The 24,890-nt window shown below is 39.6% G+C and overlaps 1 protein-coding gene across 1 annotated transcript in view; it reads left to right on the forward strand.

Annotated features, from left to right (window-relative positions):
• Positions 1-24,890, forward strand: part of ALDH1A1 (aldehyde dehydrogenase 1 family member A1) — a 55,848-nt gene that overhangs the window by 4,009 nt on the left and 26,949 nt on the right. Inside the window, exons 2-7 of the mRNA XM_027616564.1 lie at positions 8,366-8,470; positions 16,910-17,050; positions 19,193-19,322; positions 20,935-20,996; positions 22,582-22,710; positions 24,073-24,186. Of these exons, the coding sequence (XP_027472365.1) occupies positions 8,366-8,470; positions 16,910-17,050; positions 19,193-19,322; positions 20,935-20,996; positions 22,582-22,710; positions 24,073-24,186 (681 nt within the window). The remainder of the gene's footprint in view (positions 1-8,365; positions 8,471-16,909; positions 17,051-19,192; positions 19,323-20,934; positions 20,997-22,581; positions 22,711-24,072; positions 24,187-24,890) is intronic.

Genomic DNA, 24,890 nt, shown 5'->3' on the forward strand with positions numbered 1-24,890 from the left:
TTCTGGTATGGTTGTTTAACACATCGCAGTTAGATATCTTTTTGATAGGGAAGAGTGATGAATCATTGCATATCATGTGCTAGGCACCATTATCGCCTAGCGATTTTAGATTCTTACAGCAAACAAATTCAGGCCCCGTGCATTTCCCACTACCCCATTCTCTGCACTCCCATCTCCTGTTTTTCCTTCCATGTAGTTAACAGGTCACTGAATAACCACTCTGTGCTTGGTCTTATGGTAGAAGAAGGCTAATAGGGTTTAGGGAGCTTATGTTCCTGGAGGGTGAAGAAAACAAGCAAGTATGTGAATACCTGAATCATAAATTATGGTAAATGCTAAAGAGAGGGCAAGTGAAAGCTGAGAAATGAGGGTAAGAACTCTCTTTCCATGGGCTTTTAGGGAAGGTCTCTTTAAGAAAGGGACATTTAAGGGGCGCTTGAGGGATGCAGAGCACAAAGTGACCGTGGAGAGCCCAGGCGGGCGACGGGGGGGCGGGGGACAAAGATCCAGAAGTAATGGCAACTGCAAAGATGTTTGCGGCCAAGAGCCAGCTGCGTTCACAGAACTATCAAAAGGGCTGCCGTGACTGTCATAAAGTTGCCCCAACTGTCGTAAAGTTGCCCTGGCTGTCGTAAAGTGAGGGAGGCTGAGAACAGACCAGGTGAGGCTGGAGATAGAGGCTGTGGCTGGACGGCGCGGTGAATTTTGTAGGAGGGAAACCACACCGAGGGGTGCTTCAAACAGGGCTTTCATTTGGGAAATGTTTTTAACTCCTTTCTGGCTGAAGCCATATTTTGTTTGCTTTTGGCTTGGAAGCAGATGGACAAATAGCTGGCTGATTGGGAGGTACGGTGGCTTAACAAGACAAAACTGGGCTTTGAGTTCCAGCTCTTCTACTTATTTAATGCTTTGACCTTGGCCAAGCTTCTAATCTCCTTGAATTTCAGTTCCCCTGTCTGTAAATTGGGAATAATAATAACTACCTTGGAAAGTGGCCTGAGAATTAAGTGAAGTAATTTGTGGAAAACGCCCAGTGCTTATGAGGCGCTTGGTGCAGGCTCTCTTTAACCCTCTCCTGCCCAAGACGACTCCCACAGTTCTCAAATTATTCCCCTCCCAATGTACGTGGAATGGATACTTGCAAGGCTTGCCATAGTTTAAAACTGCTTTCATCTATTGATCTCATCTGAGGCTCATAATGAGCCACTGGAAGAGTTAGAACATGTTAGTAGTGTCCCATTTTAAAGCTGAGGAACCTGAGTTTAGAGATGTTAGGTGATTTGCTCCAGGTCACACAGCCCTTAGGAGGCACATACTAAAAAACCGTGGTAGTACTAAAATCCCACTGGATTGTCAGTAACAAGTGATTTCATACCTATCGCTTCATTTGTACTGTTCATCCCTTACTCCTATTGAGAGAGTGGAAATTTGGATGATGTGGGAAGAGGTATGATTTAGGCACTAGATCCCCAGACAGATGGTCCAACAAGAGAGAGATACTCTAGAGTAGCACTTTTCGAATTTGAATACGCACGTGAATCAGGGAGGCTTCTTGGTGAAATGAAAATTCTGATTCTTTTGGCCTGAGGTGAGGTATGAGATTCTGCATGTCTAACAGGCTTCCAGATTTTGCTGATGCCACTCCAAGAGTGGTCTGTTGACCAGCAGCAATGGTCCAATAGTTTAGGGTCAACCTCATATTTTTACCTGCAATGACCACCATCTAGTTGCTTAGGGACCAGACTTCCTCTTTCTCTCAGAAACCCATTCACAACCAGCCAGGTCAGATTCACTTACCTTCCCCTTCAGAGAGTGCCTGAGTCCAACAGAAACCAGATGGTGGTCACAAACCCATGGTGGGACCAACCATTGATTTTGCTCCTGAGAGGTAACCCTTCACTGCAAATGCAATGTTTTAGCTTTTCTCCAAGGACTGGTGTCTTGGCAAATTGTTTTGTTCTATGGCACCTGCCTGCTTCAAGGAACCTAATCAATAGCAATCCTAAAGTAAATAACATGCTCTAAAGATCATATTAGCCCAATTTCATAAGGAGTCTCACTACTGCAAGTGTTCATGTGATTTCTTTAAACTGGACTTCACTTACTGAATTTGTCATTAACTGCTTGCCAGAATGAGAGGGCTGGATGAGAAAACTGTTAAGGATTATGAGAAACAGCTCCTTTGAAAAGGAACCCAAAGTTAAGGTAATGCCTCTGAAATGGCATGGGTAATCCTTGGAATGATATAATACAGATCTGCATAAAAGAAACCTCATGGGAATACAGACATTGATAAAATGGTGATACACTGGTCTCAAAGTAGCAATTATCTGGCTTGGGGTGGTGGTGGTGGTGGCGCTTTGGGTTTTCATGACACTAGTGTAATTGTGGCTAAATATCTTATACATTCACCAAATTTCAGTAGCAACATAGAGCCATGTTCAAAAGAACAGGAGCAGCAGTTGTTTCATGAGAAGGAGATATTTGTGTGACCCCAGATTCCAGAACATGGTTATGTCTTGAGTACATGTGTGTATCAAAACCTCCCACAACCATTGTTTGCAAGGGATGTAAAGTTTTTCATATTTGACTTTCTGATTATATATCATCATATCTCTACCTGATGACTTTGTTGTAATGTTGAAATTGTTAATGGAAATTTGTTTCCTAGGAATCTGGACAAATATCACAGATCGCAAAACTTTGCCTGAATAACTACCCACCCCACCCCCGGACCCAGATCCCATCATGTGACTATTTCCACTGTTTTCCTGATACTTAATAAGAAATTGAAAGAATACAAACAACAAATAACTGAATTGTGCTCTCTATTTGGCACTTTCTTTAGAAGGAAGAAGGCTTATATGCAAGCAATCGTATTGTTGAATCTTGATATGGTGAAATATAAAAAATGTACAGAACTTTCTGGTGCATCTACATCTTACCTCTTTGATAGAGGGTATGCATGATGTACAGAAATCCTTGACAAGTGTTTTTGTCATCTGTGGGGTATAGGGAAGATGTGGCTCAAAACAGACATGCATTAGCATCTTTTCTTTTCCCTAGTTAAAAAAGCTGGGAGGTTTTCCAAACAAGACAAAAAAAGAGTATACATTCATGTTACAGAAGTCAGACTATAATATAAAACAGAAATGAAAGGAAAATTTTATTTCTCCCACTTTTGTTTTGGTCACTCTTGTTTTGTTTTCATTCCTTTGACTCGAGTTAAATATTTTCCTCCCATCTGTTATTTCCTCCTTAATTTCCTTTGAGATTTTTTTTTTTTTTTTTTTTTTTTACTTTCAGTCTCAACATTTTCCTTTACTGCCTCAGGGCTTGGGAATGAATGTAGTTGCCAGAGATCTAGCTCTGATTCTTTTAAATGTTTAACACCTCTCCCTGACTTTAGTTCATCCTCTCATTATTCATCCCCCATTTTGTTACCTAACCCCCCACCCCCCAAAGTCTTTGGTACTTTTTTTTAAGTGCCTAATGCTGAGAAAAGGTTTACATATTTACAGCACGCAACCTCTCTTGTCCATTTACAACAACACCCACCCCTCCACATGCTGTGACCCAGGCTCTCAAGTTTGAAAATTCACACAGGAGACATAATATGGGGAATTGCATCACCTTCCTCACCCTTCACATATCTTAAGAGAAATCCTCCGTGCACTGAAAATGTAACCTGTTAAAAATCTCTCTGCCACCAAGAAAGCACTGGATTCCCTTCTAGGATCTAGAGCCACTGGCCCTGTCACAGCCCTGAAGAGATGATGTGAATTTAGGGCACCCTGAATATTTACTGGAGGGAGTCGGGGGCTCTCTCCCCTTTAAGCCAACAGGTTCCAAAAGCTTATACCAACAGGCAAAGCTAATAGGTTTCATTTTGCCTATTAGTTAAATTCAGCTTGATCCAAGCCAGAAATATTTTGAGGAAAGGGCTTATTTATTTAGAATTGTGGCTTTATACCAATCACATAAAGACCTAGTCATTTTTACTCTGGAAAGGTTCCCCCCCCCAATTATGACTTAATTCTCAGACATTAAACTGCATTCAGGAAACAGACACTTTTTTTTTTTTTAAATCAAAGGCCGTGATGCCTCCCTTAAAGCCTGGCATATCTAAAATTTAAAGAATAAAAATCAATTTTTAAGTTTCCTCAACACTCCCATTGATTGTTTCCCCCAATAAGAAGTATGTGATGTCTAAGAGCACGCATAGGAATCTATAATTCCTAATCAATATTATGAACTTTAAGCTGAGGTCTAGTGTACATATATTATTCAAAAATATCCTGAGTCTGAAACTCATAAGTGGAATGTAGTTCATATAGTAGTTAAATGGGACCCAAGATTTTTTTTTTCTACTTTTATGGGATGATCCCTTTCCCGCTAAACTTGCTAAAGGCAAACAGCAAATGGAAAATGAGGTTGTCACCATGACAGATCATTTCAATGGGCCTAAAATAGGTTTCATAATGATTATACCAAACATCCATTAGCCAATACTTCTCCACATAACCATTTTATATAACAGGAAGGATGATTATTCACAAACGTTTCGTCACAGCTAGCTGAAAGGCAAATGTCAAATGTAAAGCCCACAAAATTAAAACAGAATAAAAGGGGAAGAAAAGGAAGGTGCAATACTTGGCCCTTAATACCATCTTGGTCATCTCACTATGCTGGGTTCTGTGGTTTTATGCTGAAATGCTTCTGTTTAGGGGAGAAAGCATACATTTCATAATTTGCAGATTTACTGCTCTCTTGCTCTTATCTACCCTTGAGCCTCACGAACGAACGCATGCCTGGAATGTGAAAATTTCTCCCGGCTAATCTCCAGGGATTCTGGTCTCTCTACTTCAAATCCATTTTGGGTACATTCACATCAACATTCCTCAAACATCCATTCGATCCCTTATTACCTCCAGAATAGAGTCCAACCATCTTACTCTCTGGATCAAGATTCACCACGAACTGGCTTCCTTTGCATCGTCGAAACTTATCTATGACTTGTTTCCACAAACTCTCCGCTCGGGGCTCATCTCTTTCCTGTGTTATATGTATCCCAAGAGTGTTCCCTTCTTTGCTCGCTTGCTCTTTCCATCAATCCAATCCTGTCCTTCAAGGATGCATTCTTCTGGCCCATTGCCTACCTTTTTCTGGGTTCCACTCCACAATGTCCTGACTAAAGCACTGCTTTGGTCTTTACCCTACATACAACCTTCAATTCTCTACTGGCTGATGTTGGTGTGAATATACTCTCTTCTTTGATTACAAGCCCCTTGAGGGCAAGGGCTCACTCTCTCACACTTCCCCACAGTATCTTCCAGATGTCTCAGGTATTTACTCATTATTTGGCAGAACATAATTAATTTAATAGCAGGATATGAAAAACTGTGTCAGAAAAGAGGGGAAAAAAAAGAGGTTAAATCCAATTGAACCAACGAGTGAAATCTTCAGGAGGAGGTGACCGTTGAAGCAAGACTAGAAGGATGAGTAGAAGAAAATTGTGAAACTCCAATCTGAGGAACAGTATGAATAAAGGTGTGGAGCAGAAGGGCCTGGTATAGAATGAGGCCAAAGTAGAGGGTGAACTGAGGAGATGAAATAAAAGGTTGGAAGAGCATAATGGGGCCATGTATGCTTAGGAAAACCAACTAAATGTTCTGAGAGGGAGAGTGGCCAAAATGTGAATTGGGTTGGCTTAGGAAGATTATGACAATGGGGGGTGGAAGGGGTTAAATTTCAGTTAAGCAGAGGTTGGGGGCTGGGGAAAACGGAGTTTTTGTTTTTTGGTTGTCGTTGTTTTTTTTTTTTTTTTTTTGTGATAGTATAGAAAAGCATGATACCAAAAGATGGCTAGGGATTGTGTGTGTCATTAACAGGAGAGGGAAAGTGTGTATGTGAGAGAGAGAGAGAAAGGGAGAAGAGAGAATGTGCAAATTATAGAACTGTAGTCTCGGGTAAAAAGCAGCATAAAGCGAGGGATGACAATAGGCTGCATTTGGAACATGTTGGTTAAGATGTTTCCCAGCCAACCTTTGGGAAGAAAAGTACAAAAGAGGAAGGGCTAGAGATGTATAAAGGAAAACACTCGCCTCAAGCCTAATTGTAGGATTCTGCAAAATGTTTTCATGAGAGATGGAATGCTGATTCACCCTAGGAGATGGTGTGTGAGTCAGTATTTTAATTTGAATTTATCTTTCTTCAAGTTGAACTCAGATGCCAACACGTTTTTCTTGAAGGACAATAGGAATTGTATGGTTTTCATTTGTATCCCGTTATCCTTTCCCACACCCCCACGTATGTGTCCTTGGACTTCTAGTCTCCTCATCTGAGCTGCTCTGCGTCCCCTCCCCTTTATTTACTCACACTCACATCTTTTTCCTGACAATTCCAGGCTAGCACTATAATTTTGTGAACTTCTGTAAATACTGGGTTGGTGCTGTTTTGACGCACGAGTAACTGTACTGGTGTGAATAGGCAAATATGAAGGCTTAGCCTTCCCTTTGTTTTTTTTTCCAGCAAATCACAAATATCATAGTGTGCCCATGTGCAGAACATTATAGTTCTTACCCATGTGTAGCTACTAGATTTGTAGGTTCTTTGATGCAATTTCAAGTTATTTATTCCAGAATTCTTGACGGAGCTGAAAATCACCTGAGGACTGGGACTATATTGGACCCTAAGGATAAACCAGAAAACTGGACGAACATCATCCTTGACCTTATCTTACCAAGCTTACAGCCTAGGAGAGAGGGCAGACATTTAAACATGACTTCTTAAAAAAGTGACAAGTTTCGTGATAGAAGTTTAGGAGAGCACAGGGGAATATTTTGGAGAACAGGCTGCCTGCCTAAATAATGTAAATCACAGAATATAGACTTAATTCTACTTAAGCATTTAGGGATACACGGTAATACAGATTTTATGAATGTGACTAAATATTAAGCTATGTTATGGACACTACTCAATAGAATAGCTAAGTTAGTATAAACTCACAGATTAATTTAAAGACTGCTGTTACTTCAAACATACATAGTATAAGTAATTAAACTAAAAATGTATAATCTTGATAACCACCACTGGGGGATTTTTAATAGCTAACTGATTTGTGTTTAGTATAGCAACAGATTTAAACCTTGGGGGAGGGGCGGGGGGGGCGGGCTGTTCAATACCTTTTCCCTCAGGGCTGCACTATTAACTTATCTTTAAATATCAAGTAAGGGGAGGTGTCTGGATTAAGATATATGTAAAAAATCCAGTGCAGATGTCACCATTTAAAACTGGGTGTATCAATTCCCTGTGATTCACAATTAAATAGACTAATTCACGTTGTAATAACAAATCTAACAGAAAGTTGTAATACATAAAGTTCAATAGCATACTTATGATAATCTTTATATTTCAAAAATAAATAAGAAAAAGAATAAACAAGAAATAATGAAACAAGAGGAGGGAGAAGAAATTCTGGCTTTTGCCGGAAACAAAACATAACTTTATCACAAAAGCAGTACTTCTTAATTAGGCTTTGTAAAACATTTTTACTCTAGGAAAAGCTGAATGACATATCGAAGCCCTAGTAAGCTCCATAATGAAGCAGAAATTCAGGGCAACAGAAGTTGAAACTCAAGACTTTTTAAATGACATACTAACACTTTTATGTATTGCCATTCTTTTATACACAGAACAAAATTCCATGTTTCTAGACCCCTCTGTCTTTTTAGATGCATGTCTCTTAGATATCACTAAGAAATCTAGTGCCTGATTTCATCTGAGGACAAATCAATGATTAGGTAATCTCTTTAAAAGAATAAAACCCTTATGCCTGGAAAAAGTCAGTGAAAACATGTCACTAGCCAATTTTTTTTCTAAGCAAACTTCTTTGAAAACTGTCCCCCAAGCTACCTTTAATAGAGTGAAATAAAGGATCAGAAAACAGTCACTTACGATACCAAATCACCAGCAGCCCAACAGGAGGGTGCTCAGAATCTGAAGTGAAAAATTAGGATTAATAAAGATTAAAGGTACCAAAGCCTCTGCTCTTGCCTCAAACTCAGATAAAAGCACTTTTTCTAGAAGGTTTTCTCCAGTCTGTATTTTCCAGGGTTGACATGACCTCGTACCTCAGCGTAATTTCAAAGTATTACTTTCTTTCAATATGTGTGTGCTCATGCACGCATGTGTGTATGCGTGTGTAAAATGTCTTGAACAGCCAAAAATACCTTGGGGGGAGGTATGTGAAGGTTTTGACATTGGCCTCACTTAGGCATTTTATAATGCTCTAAGTTTATAAAAGAATTTCTCAAATTTCTGCATATTTAAAGGGTTGTTACCTCCTTTCTCTCCCTGTCTACAGATTTTCATAAACAATGAATGGCATAATTCAGTGAGTGGCAAGAAGTTTCCTGTCTTTAATCCTGCAACCGAGGAGAAGCTCTGTGAAGTGGAAGAAGGAGATAAGGTGGGTTTCCCAGCACTTAGGCTAGCTTTCTTTGTTTCCCACCGTGCTGGGCTCGCAATCCCACCACAACTTGGAAGTAAACAGGTCATGAAATTACCCTTTCTGGGGCCATCGGGGAAATTTTTCTTGGTACATCAAGGGTTCTCAGTAGCCATGTGATGATGACGAGCCCATGGTCCTGGATGTTGTGCTGATTTTTTTTTTCATGCTATTTCTCTTTGCTTGTTCTTCAGCATAAATAATACTTGGGTTTATTATATAAACAGACTACATATGATTAGTCACTGATTTATAAAGCAGAGAAATCCTTTATTCATATAAAATTGTTCTTTTTTTAGGTTGCAAAATGAAACTAAAGGAAACAAGATAGAATGTTTGAAACAATATTTTGCCAAATTATTTCCTTAAAAATCATTGAATTGGTACCTTGAAAAATTGAATTTTAAAATCACAGAAATTGAACCATGAATTAAATGTATTGTTGCTTTCTAGCTAATCATACCACCACCAACAAAAACCAACTTATATCATTATTATTTTTTTAATTCTAAATGTTAATTTAAGCATCTCAATGGGAAATATTTGTAGCTGTTTTCACAAATGATAACAAAATAGCAGAATGGAGAGGTTGACTAATTTACATTAGGGGACATTGCTAATAAATAACGAAATTTTTAAAATAAAAAGAATAATAATAACAAAATCAGTAGTCAAATGCTGTCCTTCTGACTCCAGAGTCTATGACTGGGAGGGAGGGCTGCCTTACCTCGTGACTATTATAAAAGCGAGATAGGACAATATGAAACAGCCTGGGGAGGGAGGAGAATGAAAGCCTTCCGATTTTTCATCTGAGCATGTTACCTTAAAATGTGAATGTGTTTCTCAGTCTTCCGTTGTCCAAATGTTATCAAGCTTGAAATCTCTGTCCTACAAGGTATTAAAAGGTAAATTATTTTGCTATGTAAAAAGACCATTGAAAGATGAAGTCCGGATAGTGCCCCAAGGATAATACCTTTAGTGACCCAGTGTTCAGTTCCGTGTTCCTGCCCAGTTCCCATTCTTTCATTACCTTCTGCCCACGTGATGAGATCCCTAGTTGAAGGCATTAAGCCTTGCAGATTTATTCTAAGATAGCCATAGACCCCAGGGGCTTGTTTGGGTTTAGAGAAGCCCCCGGATTCAGGTGGCAGTATTACCGGAAGACATAAGATCCGCACCTCAAGGGGCAAGCCTGCGGAGTTTAACCTCAAGGGCCGACAGCTTGAGAAGTAGATGCAGAATGGAGTGGAGAACACACGTCACCCACTTTCAGATTTCACTTTCTGTACATACCAGAGTTCATCCGTGCATAAATTCTTCATGGGCTTCTCACTGGCCTCTGGGGAAAAAACAAAAACAGAGAAAACCCCTCTTGTTTTTGGCCTTTTCTCAGGCCACTCCATCAACATAGGAGTTTCACCCTCACCATGCCCAGAATCACGGTCCAAATGGTGCATGCCGTTCACAGCCACTGTGACTGACAGGGTCAAGGTACGGTCCTCGGGGCCTCGTTCCAATCATTAGCTGTAGAAAGAGCACAGATGTTCCACATTTTATTGACCCTATTTGAGCTTGGGTTCCTTGTGGTGTAATGGGAAGATAGGAAAAACTTGGGGGAGGTTAAATAAGAAAAGATGTCGGGGCGCCTGGGTGGCTCAGTCGGTTAAGCGTCTACCTTCAGCTCAGGTCTTGATCCCAGGGTCCTGGGATCGAGCCCCGCATCGGGCTCCCTGCTCAGCAGGAAGCCTGCTTCTCCCTCTGCTGTTGTTCCCGCTGCTCGTGCTGGCTCTCTCTCAGATAAATAAATAACAGATAAATAAAAATAATAAAAAACATAAATAAAATCTTAAAAAAAAAAAAAGATGTAAAGTGTTTTAACAGTGCCAGGCACATAACAGAGCTTCAGTCGTTATAGGGTCTTATATTTTTTTAAAGCCCCCCAAATTTCCCAGGTAGACTAGCTCTCTTCTGTGCCAGTGCAGAATACAATCTTTATCTATATTATAAGCCCCGTGTTATATGGGTATCATTTAATTTGTCTGAGACAGCCTGCTTCTTGTAGAGATCGACACTACATTTTACCTTTATACTTTTCAGTATCTCATATGCTACAGGTAATGGATAAATGAAATTACATAAATCATATGTAAAAATCCTCCATCAAGCTCTGAGTTTCCATATACCACCCCCCCCCACACACACACACACCTCCTCCTAGGAATCTGGTACTAAATTAACTACAGACTAAGGCGGTGTTTCTCGCAATTTTGCATGCACCTGAATTCCCTGGAAGGCTTGTTGAAACACAGGTAGCTGGGTCACCCCTAGAGTTTGTTTCAGTAATTCTAGGGTGGGGTCTGAGCATTTGCATTTCTGACAAATTCTCAGGGGATGCTGATGTTACTGGTTGGGGTGGGAGTGGTAGAATATACGTGGAGAACTCCTGAATGAAGGTATTAAACCGTTAAATTGTGTTAGCATTTCATAGGGGGCATGGACTTTGATAAGTAAGAAAGTTGGAGTTGGAACCTGCACTGTGATAATCTCGCTGCACCCCCTATGAAATGTTACAAGACCAAACTTGAGCAGAGAAATACTGATGATCCCTGGCAACATGTTTCAGGAGACCCAGAAGCCTGTGTCCTTTGGGCCATTCTTAGAAAGAAGAGAAACCTGTGTTCTTCCTATTCAACAGAGAAATGACTTTTTATCAGAGGCTTCCGGAGATCTACCCAACACTACATTCCAGCCCTGCATTACATCAAGTGTCCTTCTAGTTGCTTGAGTGGCTCTGGCAACCCAGGGTAGGTGAGGGAAGCAATAAAGGGCAAGGGGAGCCCCTGACAGCTGCCTACTCCTTCTCTCCAGAGGTATAAATGCTACTCAGGAGTAAGACTGCAGAGCTGGTTGCAGTTGGCAATAAATCAAAGAACACGTATTCTTGATACTTTGGCTCTGGTGTCTTGGACATCTCTCTTTGCCACTGGCTTGCAGCTTTAGTTTCATCAGTAAAACAAATCTGTGCCCGGAGTTCCAGCTGAAACCTTGTCAGGACGTCTGAGAACTTTTCTTGGCAGCATTGGCAGGATTTACCTTCTTCCTAAAGTGTAGTGAGGGGGCGCTGATGATCATACCTGAAGCTTTAGAAATATTTGTCATTTTTTTTGCTGTGGGCTTATTGGCAATTACTCAGAGCGGAGCAGCATTGTCTGTGCAAGCATAGCTCAGGAATACTCATTAACATCCAGCAAAGCTTCGAATCAGGTCACAATGCTAATCAAGTTGCTAGACGCTTGATCACTTGAGTTCGGTTGTTTATGATATAAACTGTTCAGGGTAAGCCACTGTTTGCTTCACAGTCAGTGTTATTGTCATCCTGTTCTCTTTTGGAGTAATCTACTGACGTTTGGTTTTAAGTAATGATTGCTATTCTCACAATTTTGCGGACTAATGTGCATGAACTTCTAACATTGCTTAGTGAAAGGTACAAATTGAGTAAATTACATAGTCACCGTAAACCTAATATTCTGGAACTGACTCTTTAGATAACGAGCCAAAGGGTTTTAGGGATTTAATTTATGAGTAGAATGGAGCTGAAAATGGGCTATATACCGCCTTTCAATGGTGTTATAAAGAAAAGAGGAGGAATGAGAATGAATGGAGGTTACAAAGCAAAGCACAGATGTGGGTGGGAACTGTTTTCTTTTCACTTCAATGGCTCTTTTAGGCTATATTGACTAATCCTGAAAACTGCTTCTAATACTAAGCATGACCTAACAAATAATTGGGGAGGATAAAAATAAATGTCCATTAAAGTAAGTGCTTATGACAGGTGTAAAAGTAAAACTGGTCTGATAACTATTTTCTCCAAATTGGAATGGATCTAATATGGAAATGTGCAGCCTGGGAGTGATAGAAGTTTTTCCTTCCTTAACTATGTTTAAGAGGCCTTTGGTATTTCATCATCTGAACTTCAAAAAAAGGAACATTTAAAACCCTCTAAGGCAAAAGTGTTATTGACGGTGGCAAATCTGAGTTAATATGCCACATTGTTTGCTGGTGGATTAAGAAATTATGTCCCTGGAGATACTAGTCCTGGAGTAAAAATCCAGGAAATACTATTCGTAGAATTTAAACAACAGCAAAAAACCCTTAAGCCTAATATGGCTAATGTGAAAGCTTTATTATGTAATGGAATCAATTAAAATATGATTTAAGATGTGAATGTCAATATAAGCAAATTATCTGTATCAGGAGCACTCTTCTATAAAATCAATGTAACATGATGAGTTTAAAAGATAGGTAATTAAATTATTAAATATTTATTTACTGCCTATTGTAGGCCCAGAAGAGTAAGGAATATTATAGCTTTTAACACAGATAGCAATAAATATTCATTGCAAAGATGACTACCAGGATGTCTTGCAGAGCTATAAAACCGGATTTGGGAGCCAGATGTGGGATCAAATTTTGGTTGATAGATTTCATGCTGGATTTCATGTCCTGTAAAACAAAGTCCATGGTGCTTAATTGTCTTAGTAACTGTGGGGTTACAGAAGGCTTCACTTAGTGCCTGGAACTTAGTAAGCTCTTCACTGGTACCTAACATCAAGCTGGATTAGGCTGGTAAGGGTTTAGGTAGGTTGTGATATTTGGTCTCAAAGAATATGTAGAATTTTGAAAATAGCGGGGTATGCTGGTAGAACATTCTAGGCAAGGAGAATTACAGGAGCAAAGGTGAGAAGCAGTTGGGCCAGACGGAGTAGAAAAAAAAATGTAAAGACAAGTTTAGATAGGTGAGGTGGGGCCCAAAAATGTTGGGTCTTAAAAATCAGAAAGAAGAGTCTGGCCTTAGGACAATAGACAAAGGGAGGTGCAAGTATTTGAAAGGGGAACTGATCACATAAAATTGTTTGAGGAAGATTAGCCTGGTGGCAATCAGCAAGACAGTTGGGGGAGAGAAGAGAATGGCTTGGGAAGGCAAGCAACAATGAGATAATAACAGCTTAAAATAATACACGGTAGAGAAAATTGAAAGGAAAGATTAAAATATACTAGAACTGCTGAGAGTTATTTTAAGGTGGTTTTGCCTGTTTCGCCGCAACTACTTAATGAACGCTCAAAGTCATGTCTGTCACATAGAAAATGTGTTTCTAGTGTTACCTTATTTAATTTTCAAAAGGACAGTCTCCTGTCTTCACGATTTGATCATTAGCAGCCTGATACCAAGATTTACAGCATAGTGTTCAGTAAATTTTTGGATGGATGGATAGATTGATGGATTGATGGATGGATGGATGGTTGGGTGGATGGATGGATGGATGGGTGGATGGATGGAGGGATGGATGGATGGATGGATAGATGGATGGATTGATGGATGGATGGATGGTTGGGTGGATGGATGGATGGATGGGTGGATGGATGGAGGGATGGATGGATGGATGGATAGATTGATGGATTGATGGATGGATGGATGGTTGGGTGGATGGATGGATGGATGGGTGGATGGATGGATTGATGGATGGATGGATGGTTGGGTGGATGGATGGATGGATGGGTGGATGGATGGAGGGATGGATGGATGGATGGGTGGATGGATGGATTGATGGATGGATGGATGGTTGGGTGGATGGATGGATGGATGGGTGGATGGATGGTTGGGTGGATGGATGGATGGATGGGTGGATGGATGGTTGGGTGGATGGATGGATGGGTGAATGGATGTCTCAAAACTCACAGAGCTAATAGATGAGGAACCAGAATTCAAACCTGGGTTGTTTTGTTCCACATCTATGTATTAACTATCGTTACTCTACTTCTGTGCCTGCAAGATAAAAAATAGAAGATTATGAGAAAAGGAGGATTATGGCACAAAGGACACAACCACAAGAAAGTCTTTATTTCAAGAATGTGTTTTCCATATGGCAGAGTTAGATATCTTGAAGCCATTTTTTTTTTCATATCCCTTTGAGAGGCCAGGATGCCTCTGATAAACTGTATTTGGCTAAGGCCGATGGCAGAACACTGAGCAGAAGGATCCAAATGAAAGCTGTGTCACACAGATCTGTTTAAACACAGAGCAGCATATATTTTATAAGCTGTGGTATCCATAGATCACACTGGCAATTTCAGATTCTTGTGGGGTTTTTTCCAAACATTGCTGTCTGAATATAACTTGGAAAAAGTTAGAACTTATGGCATAAAACAATATCCAAATATAAACAATCAATGTGATTAACTGAGTACCCCCAATATGACTATATACGTATTTCTCAGGAAGGGTGAGTAATAATGCATATATTTTATTGTATATATTCATCATTCTCTCAAAAGTTAGGCAGTGAGCTAAACAAGTGTATGATGTATTATAGTGAAAGAATGTTTGCTTGTGCTCTGTGAATGTTATCACTTAATCAAAGCAGATTACACTTCTAAAATATCTCACTGGCCCCAGATCATCTTTGTGTGGTGATAAATACTGTAAAAATAGTTTATTTGTTTGTATTTTAATTTGCAGACTTCTAAGTTTGGGACTTTTTAATGAAATATACTCCAAGGGGCGCCTGGGTGGCTCAGATGGTTAAGCGTCTGCCTTCGGCTCAGGTCATGACCCAGGGTCCTGGGATCGAGTCCCGCATCGGGCTCCCTGCTCCTTGGGAGCCTGCTTCTCCCTCTGCTTCTCTCTCTCTCTCTCTCTCTCTCTCTCTCTCTCTCTCTCTCTCTCTCTCTCTCCCCCTCTGTCTTTCATGAATAAATAAATAAAATCTTAAAAAAAAAAAAAGAAATATACTCCAAGGTGGGGGATATTTACTTGAGGTTCATGATTCCTACTGGGGGAGGTGTCATTCTTGAATGGGGTTCAGCTAAATTGTGGGCAACTTTAAGAAAATTATATGCAATTTTCTCCTCCAATTCTCAAAGGAAATTATGTCTTCTGCAAAAATTTCCAACCAACTGGCCTAAGATGTGGCCATGATTTGTGGAATTTATGTAGCTCCGTGTAGTGGCCAGTCTTATATACCAAAGAACAGTGGAACGATCTATGCCTTTAAGTTGTTTGCAACTGGGGAGCCTGGGTGGCTCAGTGGGTGAAGCGTCTGACTCTTGATGTCAGCTCAGTTCATGGACAGTCTCAGGGTTGTGAGATCAAGCCTCTCATGGAGGTCTGTGCTGGGCATGGACCCTGCTTAAGATTCTCTCCCCCCCTCTCCCTCAGCCAGCCCCGCCCACCCCTCACTCACACTCATGCTGTCTCCATCTCAAAAAAAAAAAAAAAAAGGTGTTTGCAACTGATTTGAGGGAAAACAAAAACAAAAACATATAAAGTAGTAATGGAAGAGGTGTGGTGGGTTTTATAGTAGATATAGTCTCTATTAGCTCCAAAGGGATCTGAACAGGGGCCTGTGGAATGAAGGGGCCAGGGGAAAGTATGCAACTGAGGTTGGCTAGGAAGGAACAGGAGGAGTCTACTTGACTCAGAGGAAAGAGTGTGAGCAAGAGCAACATCACTACAGGCAAGAAGGCTAGACTGAGTGTGGAACTGCTTGATTATCGGAATTAATGTAATTGTAAGTAGCACCTTAATAATAAGAAACTGACTTCTGTAACCTGGTTAGGAACTGAAAGGATCTCTTTGTACCTGGCTGGGAAGTGAGAGGTTGTAATATCCAGGCAGATCCTTCTATATACCAGTTCCACTACTCTATGCCTTTCTCTCTCAGCACAAGAGGAATGCACACACGCTTGTAGTGTTTACCTTTCAACAGCAAAACCCAGTTCTTATTCACCCTGCAGTAGGTTCTCGACGAGCACCCACAGGCTGTGGAGCCACCAGCCATCCAAGAAGATACTCACCAGTTTAGTTGATCTTGAGCTTTCCCTGGAACTCTCGGTCAGTCACCAAAGCCATTTGTAGTGGTGAAGAGCAAAGACTCTACGGTCAGAGGCACTCCACTTAAAACCATGCTGCCACAGTCAGCTATTGAACTTGGGCAAATTTCCTCCCTCTCTTTGCTTCAGTTTCTTCATCTGTAAAATGGGAAGCATATTTGTGTCATATGATTATGAGGAATTAAATGAATTAATGTGTGTAAAGTAATTTGGACATGACTTGACATATGTATGGCAAGCACTCCAATGGTAGCAATCTTAAAATATTATAATATTTCTATTCAGAGAACTCAAGCCTGAACTATGTGTGTGGAATTCATCATTCTAAAGATTAGGCAGCAGGTACAGAACTCCCATATGTGAGAGTTGAGTTTGTACAATGTGCCAGACTTTGGGCTAACGAAGACACAGCATCTGCATATGAGGACCATTAGTCTATTTTATAGGGTTGCTGCCATTAGATTTACTAACATGTTTAGGCTACTGAAATGAATTCCCTTTGACTTGCAGGAAGATATTGACAAAGCAGTGAAGGCCGCAAGAAAGGCTTTTCAGATCGGCTCTCCATGGCGTACTATGAATGCTTCAGAGAGGGGGCGACTAATCTACAGGTTGGCTGACTTAATTGAAAGAGATCGTCTTCTCTTGGCAGTGAGTATCAACCAAACTTTGTAGGTAGAGAGATCTCTAGAAAGCATTCATTGTTTGGATTGGCAACTTGCTTTGGTTTTAGTTATCACTACATGCTCTCTACAAAAAAAAAAAAAAAAAAAAAAAAGGAAAGATTTCTACCAGCTCCCGTATAGAAATTGTACATACCATTGAGCTTATTCTCAAAGAGGAATCTGCACGCTAGTTCTGGATGATGTTAATTTCTACTCCTATATTACATTCTACAGTCTAAACCTTGGCAAACTGCAAGCTAAAGCAACTTAAATTTCTTTTCTCTATTCTAGAATTCCTTAGAGCCTTTAACAAGGGCACATGCAGTGAATATCCTGAAATAATTTACCAGGTTTCTTCAACTTACCTGACCACTGAACTCTGTGGAAAGTGTCATAGACTTTGTCAAAGGTGCCCAGAGTATTTCTCTAAAATAAACTTATTTCTCTTTAATCTAGCCCACCAAGAAACTTAACTAAATGGCCGCTTTTTCCCTCCCGAAATACATGTGTTCACAGTGGTCTGGATTAAATGATGTTCTTGTTACAGGTGAAAAAGTTGAAGAATAAAGAAAAAAAGTCCAATCATTTGTGTATTTGTAAAAACTGTATTTTTTATGTATCCTGCTTTTTAAAAAACATTTTGGCAGTTAGGTGAGTCAGCAAGTAAAATGGGTGGAGTGTTTCCTTGTTTTCTTTTTTTTTTTTTTTAAGATTTTATTTATTTATTTGACAGAGACACAGCGAGAGAGGGAACACAAGCAGGGGGAGCGGGAGAGGGAGAGGCAGGCTTCCCACCGAGCAGGGAGCCCTATGCGGGGCTCGATCCCAGGACCCTGGGATCATGACCTGAGCCCAAGGCAGATGCTTAACGACTGAGCCACCCAGGCACCCCGCCCTTGTCTTCTTTTCAGTTAGGCACTACAGTAAAGCCAATTGAAAACAAACCAATACCAAGATCAAGTTTCAGAGCAAATTCTTATTACCTTTAGAATCTTACGCTGGCAGTAACAAAGAAGCCCATATACATATTTTTAAATCAACTTTAACAATTATAGTTAGTCAAAGAACTATTTATTATTCAAAGGTTCAGCATGAATCAAAGTATGCAAAAATATGGAGTTAAGGAGTTATGCACAATAAAATTACACTGACCAAAATGTCTTGTAGGAAGAAAGCAGAATTTGCTAAAACTTAGCTTCTCTTATGTAACTGCTCTGTGGATTATAGAGTGCTCGCTGCCTCTGTCACATAAGATCCGAAGGGGGAATAAGGAGCAGGCACACAAAAATCATGTTCGATTAAGTTTTGAGATGGCATGCAGCATAATGCAGAGACAGAAGACTGTATAACAAATGAAGAACAATTTTAAGGTTTTCACCTGTATATTCCTGCCCTGGCAGGACACAAATCCCAAAGAGCTCTTAAAGTTCCTGCTGAAGGAAAGAAGAAAATAAACTAGGTCATCCGATAGATGGTTAGCGCACCGGACCAGAAAATGTTGCACTTTCCAGCCTGACCATTCAGACAATAATTATGACAATAGTGGCAAAACTGGGAGTTTCACCATTCAAAGTTCTGCTGAAGAACACTCATGAATGAAAGATCCAGGGATCACTGAAGTTTGTGTACATTGGTTGTATCCGGATGGACTGCAACATCAAAAATAATCACTGAGGCACCATTCATAGTCATGACACTAAATTGTCCCACAGTTGTATTTATACAATAAGTGAAATTTTGCTGGGGCTCTGATCTGACTTAGGAAACTAAGGGCCACTCACTCTCACCAACTGTGTGTCTTTCAAACTGGGACTGATTCCTAGAAATCTGTCCAGCCAGAGGACATTCAGAATGAGATAGAAGGAATGCTAGGGTATAGAAACGAGAATCTTATCACCCTTTTTATCTGTATCTTGTTATGTGACCTTAAGCAAGTCTAAGCAAGTTATTTTTACTCTTTTTTTTTTTTACCTCCTTTGTAGAAAGAAAAGGTTATACAAGATAGCTTACAGGATTCTTTTCTATTTCCCAAATTCTCTAGCACATGATTATTCAAAATAGTAACTCTTGATTTTTTAGTTGAAAATGTTTATGGAAGTTTACATTTGAGGTTTGATATCCTTTTCAGACAATGGAATCAATGAATGGTGGAAAACTATTCTCTAGTTCATATCTGATGGATTTGGGAGGCTGCATCACAACATTACGCTACTGTGCAGGGTGGGCTGACAAGATCCAAGGCCGCACAATACCCATCGGTGAGTAGCTGTGAGAAACCACCAGGGGTGAGGGTAGGCGCGAGGCGATCGCCGTAGAGCTGAATTACTCCAAACTCTTCCTTTTAAAAATGTCAGCTGAAAAGCAGACTGATTTTCTCCTTGACTTTGAGACAATGCAGCTTTGAGCCTGGAAGTTCTGCGAAGATTTATCAAATGGTTTTTTCAAATTGTTTCAGCATAATCGTGCAGAAGATACCACTACAGATATTTTAGAAATATTCAAGTAAGAACATTTTTATGCCCACAGTCACTGAATTAGGGCAATTGTCTCTCTAACTGTCCACACTTTTCAAAGTCGGCCTCGAGTGATTTACTTTGTATTCCCATAGTGAAATGTACACCCTTTCTATAATGTAATTATTTAAGTGTTTTTGCGTGTTCCAGTGTGAGACAATTATGGTCATCTGCACCTGGTCTTACTCAGTAGAGTTACAGTAGATTAATTCAACAAACCAATTCATGCTGATTTATTTTAAGTAGCTTCAGACCGAGATGAGACTGTGTTTACAATAAGCTCAGTTTAAGAATTTGCATGACGAGATATGTATGTATGTGTTTTAGTATTTTAGCAGAGAATGCTAATGGGAGAGGGATATAAAAAAGTCAACTGGGAAAACGTTATGGGTAGAATTTAATTCATATAAACTTACTGGCTCTAGAACTGCGGCACCCTCCAGGTTGGCCCTGATGGGCATTTTCAATCTCATTCAAGCATCCAGAAGTAAGTTAAAAGCAATAGGCAGGAATTAAAAGGGGAGAGTGAGAACATGGTGTTAAGAAGAAATGAGGCTATTCTAGAAATTCTTACTTTACCCTCTGACAAAATGGGAGAAACTGTTTTAAGTACAAATAGACTTGATAAGGAGGTTTCTTGCTTTGATAGCCAAGAAGCTTTTGTGGGAACTACAACAGAAAAAAAGCACAAAGTAACCTCAGGATGACCACATCAAACTTTGAGGCATATGAATCAATCAAATCCAGATTGCAAAACAATGTCTTTTACTTCTGGCATTTTCTTTCTTTTCTTTTTTTTTTTTTTTTTTTTTTTTTTGATGAAGAAATTTGCTTTTATTGCTTGGTAGGAAAAAAAAAAAAAAAAAAACACACCTTTTAGAATAAGCCAGTAGGCTTGTAGGGAGATATTTTTTAATTCTACTCTTTTCTAATTTTGTTATTTTTACTTCAAAAAAATTCTACCATTACTGATAGAACTGTCAGAAACAGAACTCTAACAGTTATTGTCTCAGCCACATACCTTGTACCTTTTTTCTAGTACACTTCGAGAATGAGGATAATTTAAAAAATAGCTCTCCTACAAGATGAGAGAATTAAATATCTTTCAGATATATTCCAGTTTTGCATCTTTGCCTTGACCTACATCAGTTTTACGGTTCCTCTCATTTCACATTACTATTACAGGACTCGATTTTTCATTTTGTAAGTGGTTGGAGATAAGGGGGTTATTTTTATTTCTTTATTTGTTGTTTTTGTTTTCAGTTATTGTCTACACCTTCTTCTCACATCAACCCATGACCATTCCTTGAATGTCAAGCATATTTGTCTACAAATGATTGTGTGTTCTATTTTCCAGATGGAAACTTTTTTACTTACACGAGACATGAGCCTGTTGGTGTATGTGGCCAAATCATTCCTGTAAGTTGGTCTCCTATATCATTTTCAGGCTTAAAAAAGAATTCTAATTCTATTTCATTTGGTAAAGAAGTTTTCTCCAGCACATAGGGATCCTTAGATATTTACTAAATGTGGAACAAATGTAGTAACTGATTAGCTTAGGTCTCCCTGTGACTGAACTCTTTGGATATGAAGGAGGTAGTCCAGAAATATATCTATATTGTGGGGTGTCACTTGAGTGTGTTTTGATATTACAGCATTGACCTATCTTAGCCTTTCACTCTGTGATTTGTTTTTAAAAAGCTGGGTTATATAGTCTTTTTAAGACCCATGCTTCACACGTATGTCACAAAGCAGCTATGGCTGGCTTCTCTCTGTAGGATGCCATTTTAGCGAAGCAGTATGGCCTACTATTCTCCAACACAAATTATCTCCCCATTGAGACTTCTCATCACGGAGAAGAGTAGCAACCAGTGTTTGAGTCCTAAATGCATTTTTTAAATTAAAGTGGAAGAAACTGTTGGAGGACTGTATGGATTATCCTACCTTTAGCTGTATTTTTAAGCAGAATCATGAAGATTTTCTTTTAAACCCAACAAATAGGAGACAATCTCAATGATTTCACCGACATATTCAGAGAAGCCAAATAAAAAGATGTTAAATATTATGAAGCTTTTAGCTGGGAAAGTGTCAATGACTTATCTTCTGCTCCAATGAGATTGAAATGCATCCATAGCCACATTTTGAGTGAAATTGCTCATTAGTTCCAAACTCTCAATAAAACTAATAAAAATTACACAATCCTGAAAACTAGTAATAGCTAATATTTATTGCATGCCTATGATGAACCCATCACTCTATTAAGCCTTTGGCCCACTTTCTTGAAGAATCCTCATGATAACCTTTTGAAGTAGAAAGGATTTTTATCAGCATTTGCAGATGATGAAATCATGCATGGAGAGCACGTAACTCGTCTGAGCTCACTGGGCTGGTCAATGATTGAACTGAGATTTGAACCAAATTCTTAGCCACCAGACCCTAGACTTTTTGTCTTTAGCAAGATATTTGTCTTAAAAATAAACACTTCTACTACTACTACTACTACACACACACACACACACACACACACACACACACACACAATTTTTATTATTGAAATATAGTTGACACACAATGTTATATTAGCTTCAAGTCACTGCTAAATATTATTGGGTACATGGTTACAACAAATGATCTATAAGGAGGGAGGAATAATTACACTTTTCAAAGATGTGCAGATAACTTACAATATGTTTAATAGTCAGGCTTGATTTTTAAACCATGTAGTAATTTTTTTTTCCTCCAGTAGATGAAGAACTCAAAATAACAGCACTTGATAAAAATTTTTAGCTCTCTTCCACTCCTGTCCCTTATCTACTTTACTTGAAGCTTTCCAGCATTTATCAGTTGCTTTTAGCAATGAACTTAATTTGAAGACACCAGTTGACTCTACAAAACTACTATAATTATTATTCCACATCTTTAGGTAGTGAATAATGTAGAAGTTAGATTAGCAGATGAGGCTTTCAGCAATACAAAGAATCTATTGTGCCCTGTTGCTTTCTAGTGGAATTTCCCGCTGGTCATGCTCATTTGGAAGATAGGGCCTGCCCTGAGCTGTGGAAATACCGTGGTTGTCAAACCTGCAGAGCAAACTCCTCTCACTGCCCTTCACGTGGCATCTTTAATCCAAGAGGTGAGTTCCCCAAATCAAAATATGTGCAAGAACTCAGGAACTCTCCTTTCCACTATGAAGGCCTCACTTGGTGCTACGTAAACCACTTGCCAATGGCTCTGTCCAGATGAGGACACATTGAATATGGCCACCAGCTGAGATTTCCGATGGTCAGCCAATATGAACTGCCCAAATGGAGACAAGAAGTCAGACTCAAAGGCTTCATGTCGAACAGTCATCTTATGATCACTTTTAGTTTGTTTCCTTAGCTTAACTCATGAATGCGAAGTCACGTTGAAATTGATGTTTCTTTCAAATGTTGAAATGAATATTGGTTTCTTACTGGCACTAATGGCCTGGAGGTTCTGCAAATTTTTTTAAACTAATCCCTCCAAAGGTTGGAGGCCTGTGTGCCAATATGCTTGCTTATAATATTGGGCCACATAATTTTTTAACATATCTGTCCACAAGGGGACATGTTTATATTCTGTTTTCTGTTGTGGTTTTCTCTGCATTTACCTTCTTGCTCAAAAATTGGCCAAAAAAAAAAAAAAACATGAAATTTATTTTCATCAACTATCCAGGTTGAGTTAGTATCTTTTTTCTTGCAGTGTCTTGCCCTTTGTCCTTCAGATCTTTCCAGAACTTAAAAACCAGACTTTAGTTACTAGAAACTTAAATTTAAAAAATCTGAACCTAAATCTTAAAACTATTCTTCACTCCAAATTTAAAAAAAAAAGGGGGGGGCAAGAGAAATGTCAAAATGGGGCATTTTGATGCCAATAACATGAAATTTCAGTGTGCCCATCTCAGGTACACACTGTTTTCTCCCTGATCATTCTTTAACCAGGAATGAAATCAATCTGTGAAGCTTAGTCACGCACGGGAGGATAGTTCTTATCTAATGTTTTACTAATTAAATATTGCCAGTAGGAATTTGCAACCCAGTTGGTATGCCCTGAACAATCAATAGCTAGAAACTGAAAATGCAAGGTCCTTTTAGCTTCTTAGTGTTGCCGATAGGATAATAATTGCATTGTTTTCCTTCTATGTGAGTAATTTCCCAAGCTCTTTTCCACACACTATCTTTTTGAGTTACTATTATGAAATCTGAGGCAGCCATCACTGGGGCAATGATCCAGAAAAGTCAAACATGGACTTCTCCCCCCGGGGAGAAACAACCTCCCCAGTAATGTAATTAAGGAGGTTATTTTAAGTGGGCTACGAAATGAAATAATAATAATAATAGGACTTAAATGAATCTTTCTTGGTAGAGAAACTCATAAGCTTAGCATCGAGAGGTGGCTTTGATCCCAGACTCTCCTTTTTATCACAGAATTAAATTCTCAGTTCTGTCATAACCATTTTACTTTTGATCTTCAGGCAGGTTTCCCTCCTGGAGTAGTGAACATTGTCCCTGGTTACGGGCCTACTGCTGGGGCGGCCATTTCTTCCCACATGGATATAGACAAAGTGGCCTTCACAGGATCTACAGAGGTAACATTAATTACTCGGGCCAGTAGTGCAGAAGGTCTGCATCTCCAGGTGTCAGAAGCATGTTTTGTGTCACTGTTTTTAGGCCGACATTTCTCTAAAACAAAAGTTCCTTTTAATGATTTGTTCCTTATTCTAGCCTTCGCACATGTTTATAGAACATAAGCAGATGTGGTTGAGATGAAGCGGGGTACCTGTCACACACTCGGCCTGCACGAAAGTGTTTCTAGCGGGTTCATTACTTTCCCTGGCAAGAAATAGAGCTGATGAGACCCTGTCGTATGATTAGTATGGTTTATGATAGAAAATCTAAATTAGGCCGCAGTGATTTGTATGAATGAATGTAATCGTACCCTGTAGATTATGGAAATTGAAGAGCAGAGCATCACCTTTAGCTCCTTATTTGGGGCTCTCTCTTTTCTGATCATTCTGAAAGGGAGCCAGCGACTCAGCTTCTTGAGTGTTACTGCTGGCCTAGCTTAATTTTTTTTTAAAGATTTTATTTATTTATTTGACAGAGAGAGACACAGAGAGGGAACACAAGCAGGGGGAGTGGGAGAGGGAGAAGCAGGCTTCTCGCTGAGCAGGGAGCCCGATGCGGGGCTCGATCCCAGGACCCTGGGATCATGACCTGAGGCGAAGGCAGACGCTTAACGACTGAGCCACCGAGGCGCCCTTGGCTTAGCTTAATTTTTATGCCCCTCCGG

This window comes from Zalophus californianus, chromosome 13 (assembly GCF_009762305.2).
Source record: "Zalophus californianus isolate mZalCal1 chromosome 13, mZalCal1.pri.v2, whole genome shotgun sequence".
Taxonomy (NCBI): Eukaryota; Metazoa; Chordata; class Mammalia; order Carnivora; family Otariidae; genus Zalophus; species Zalophus californianus.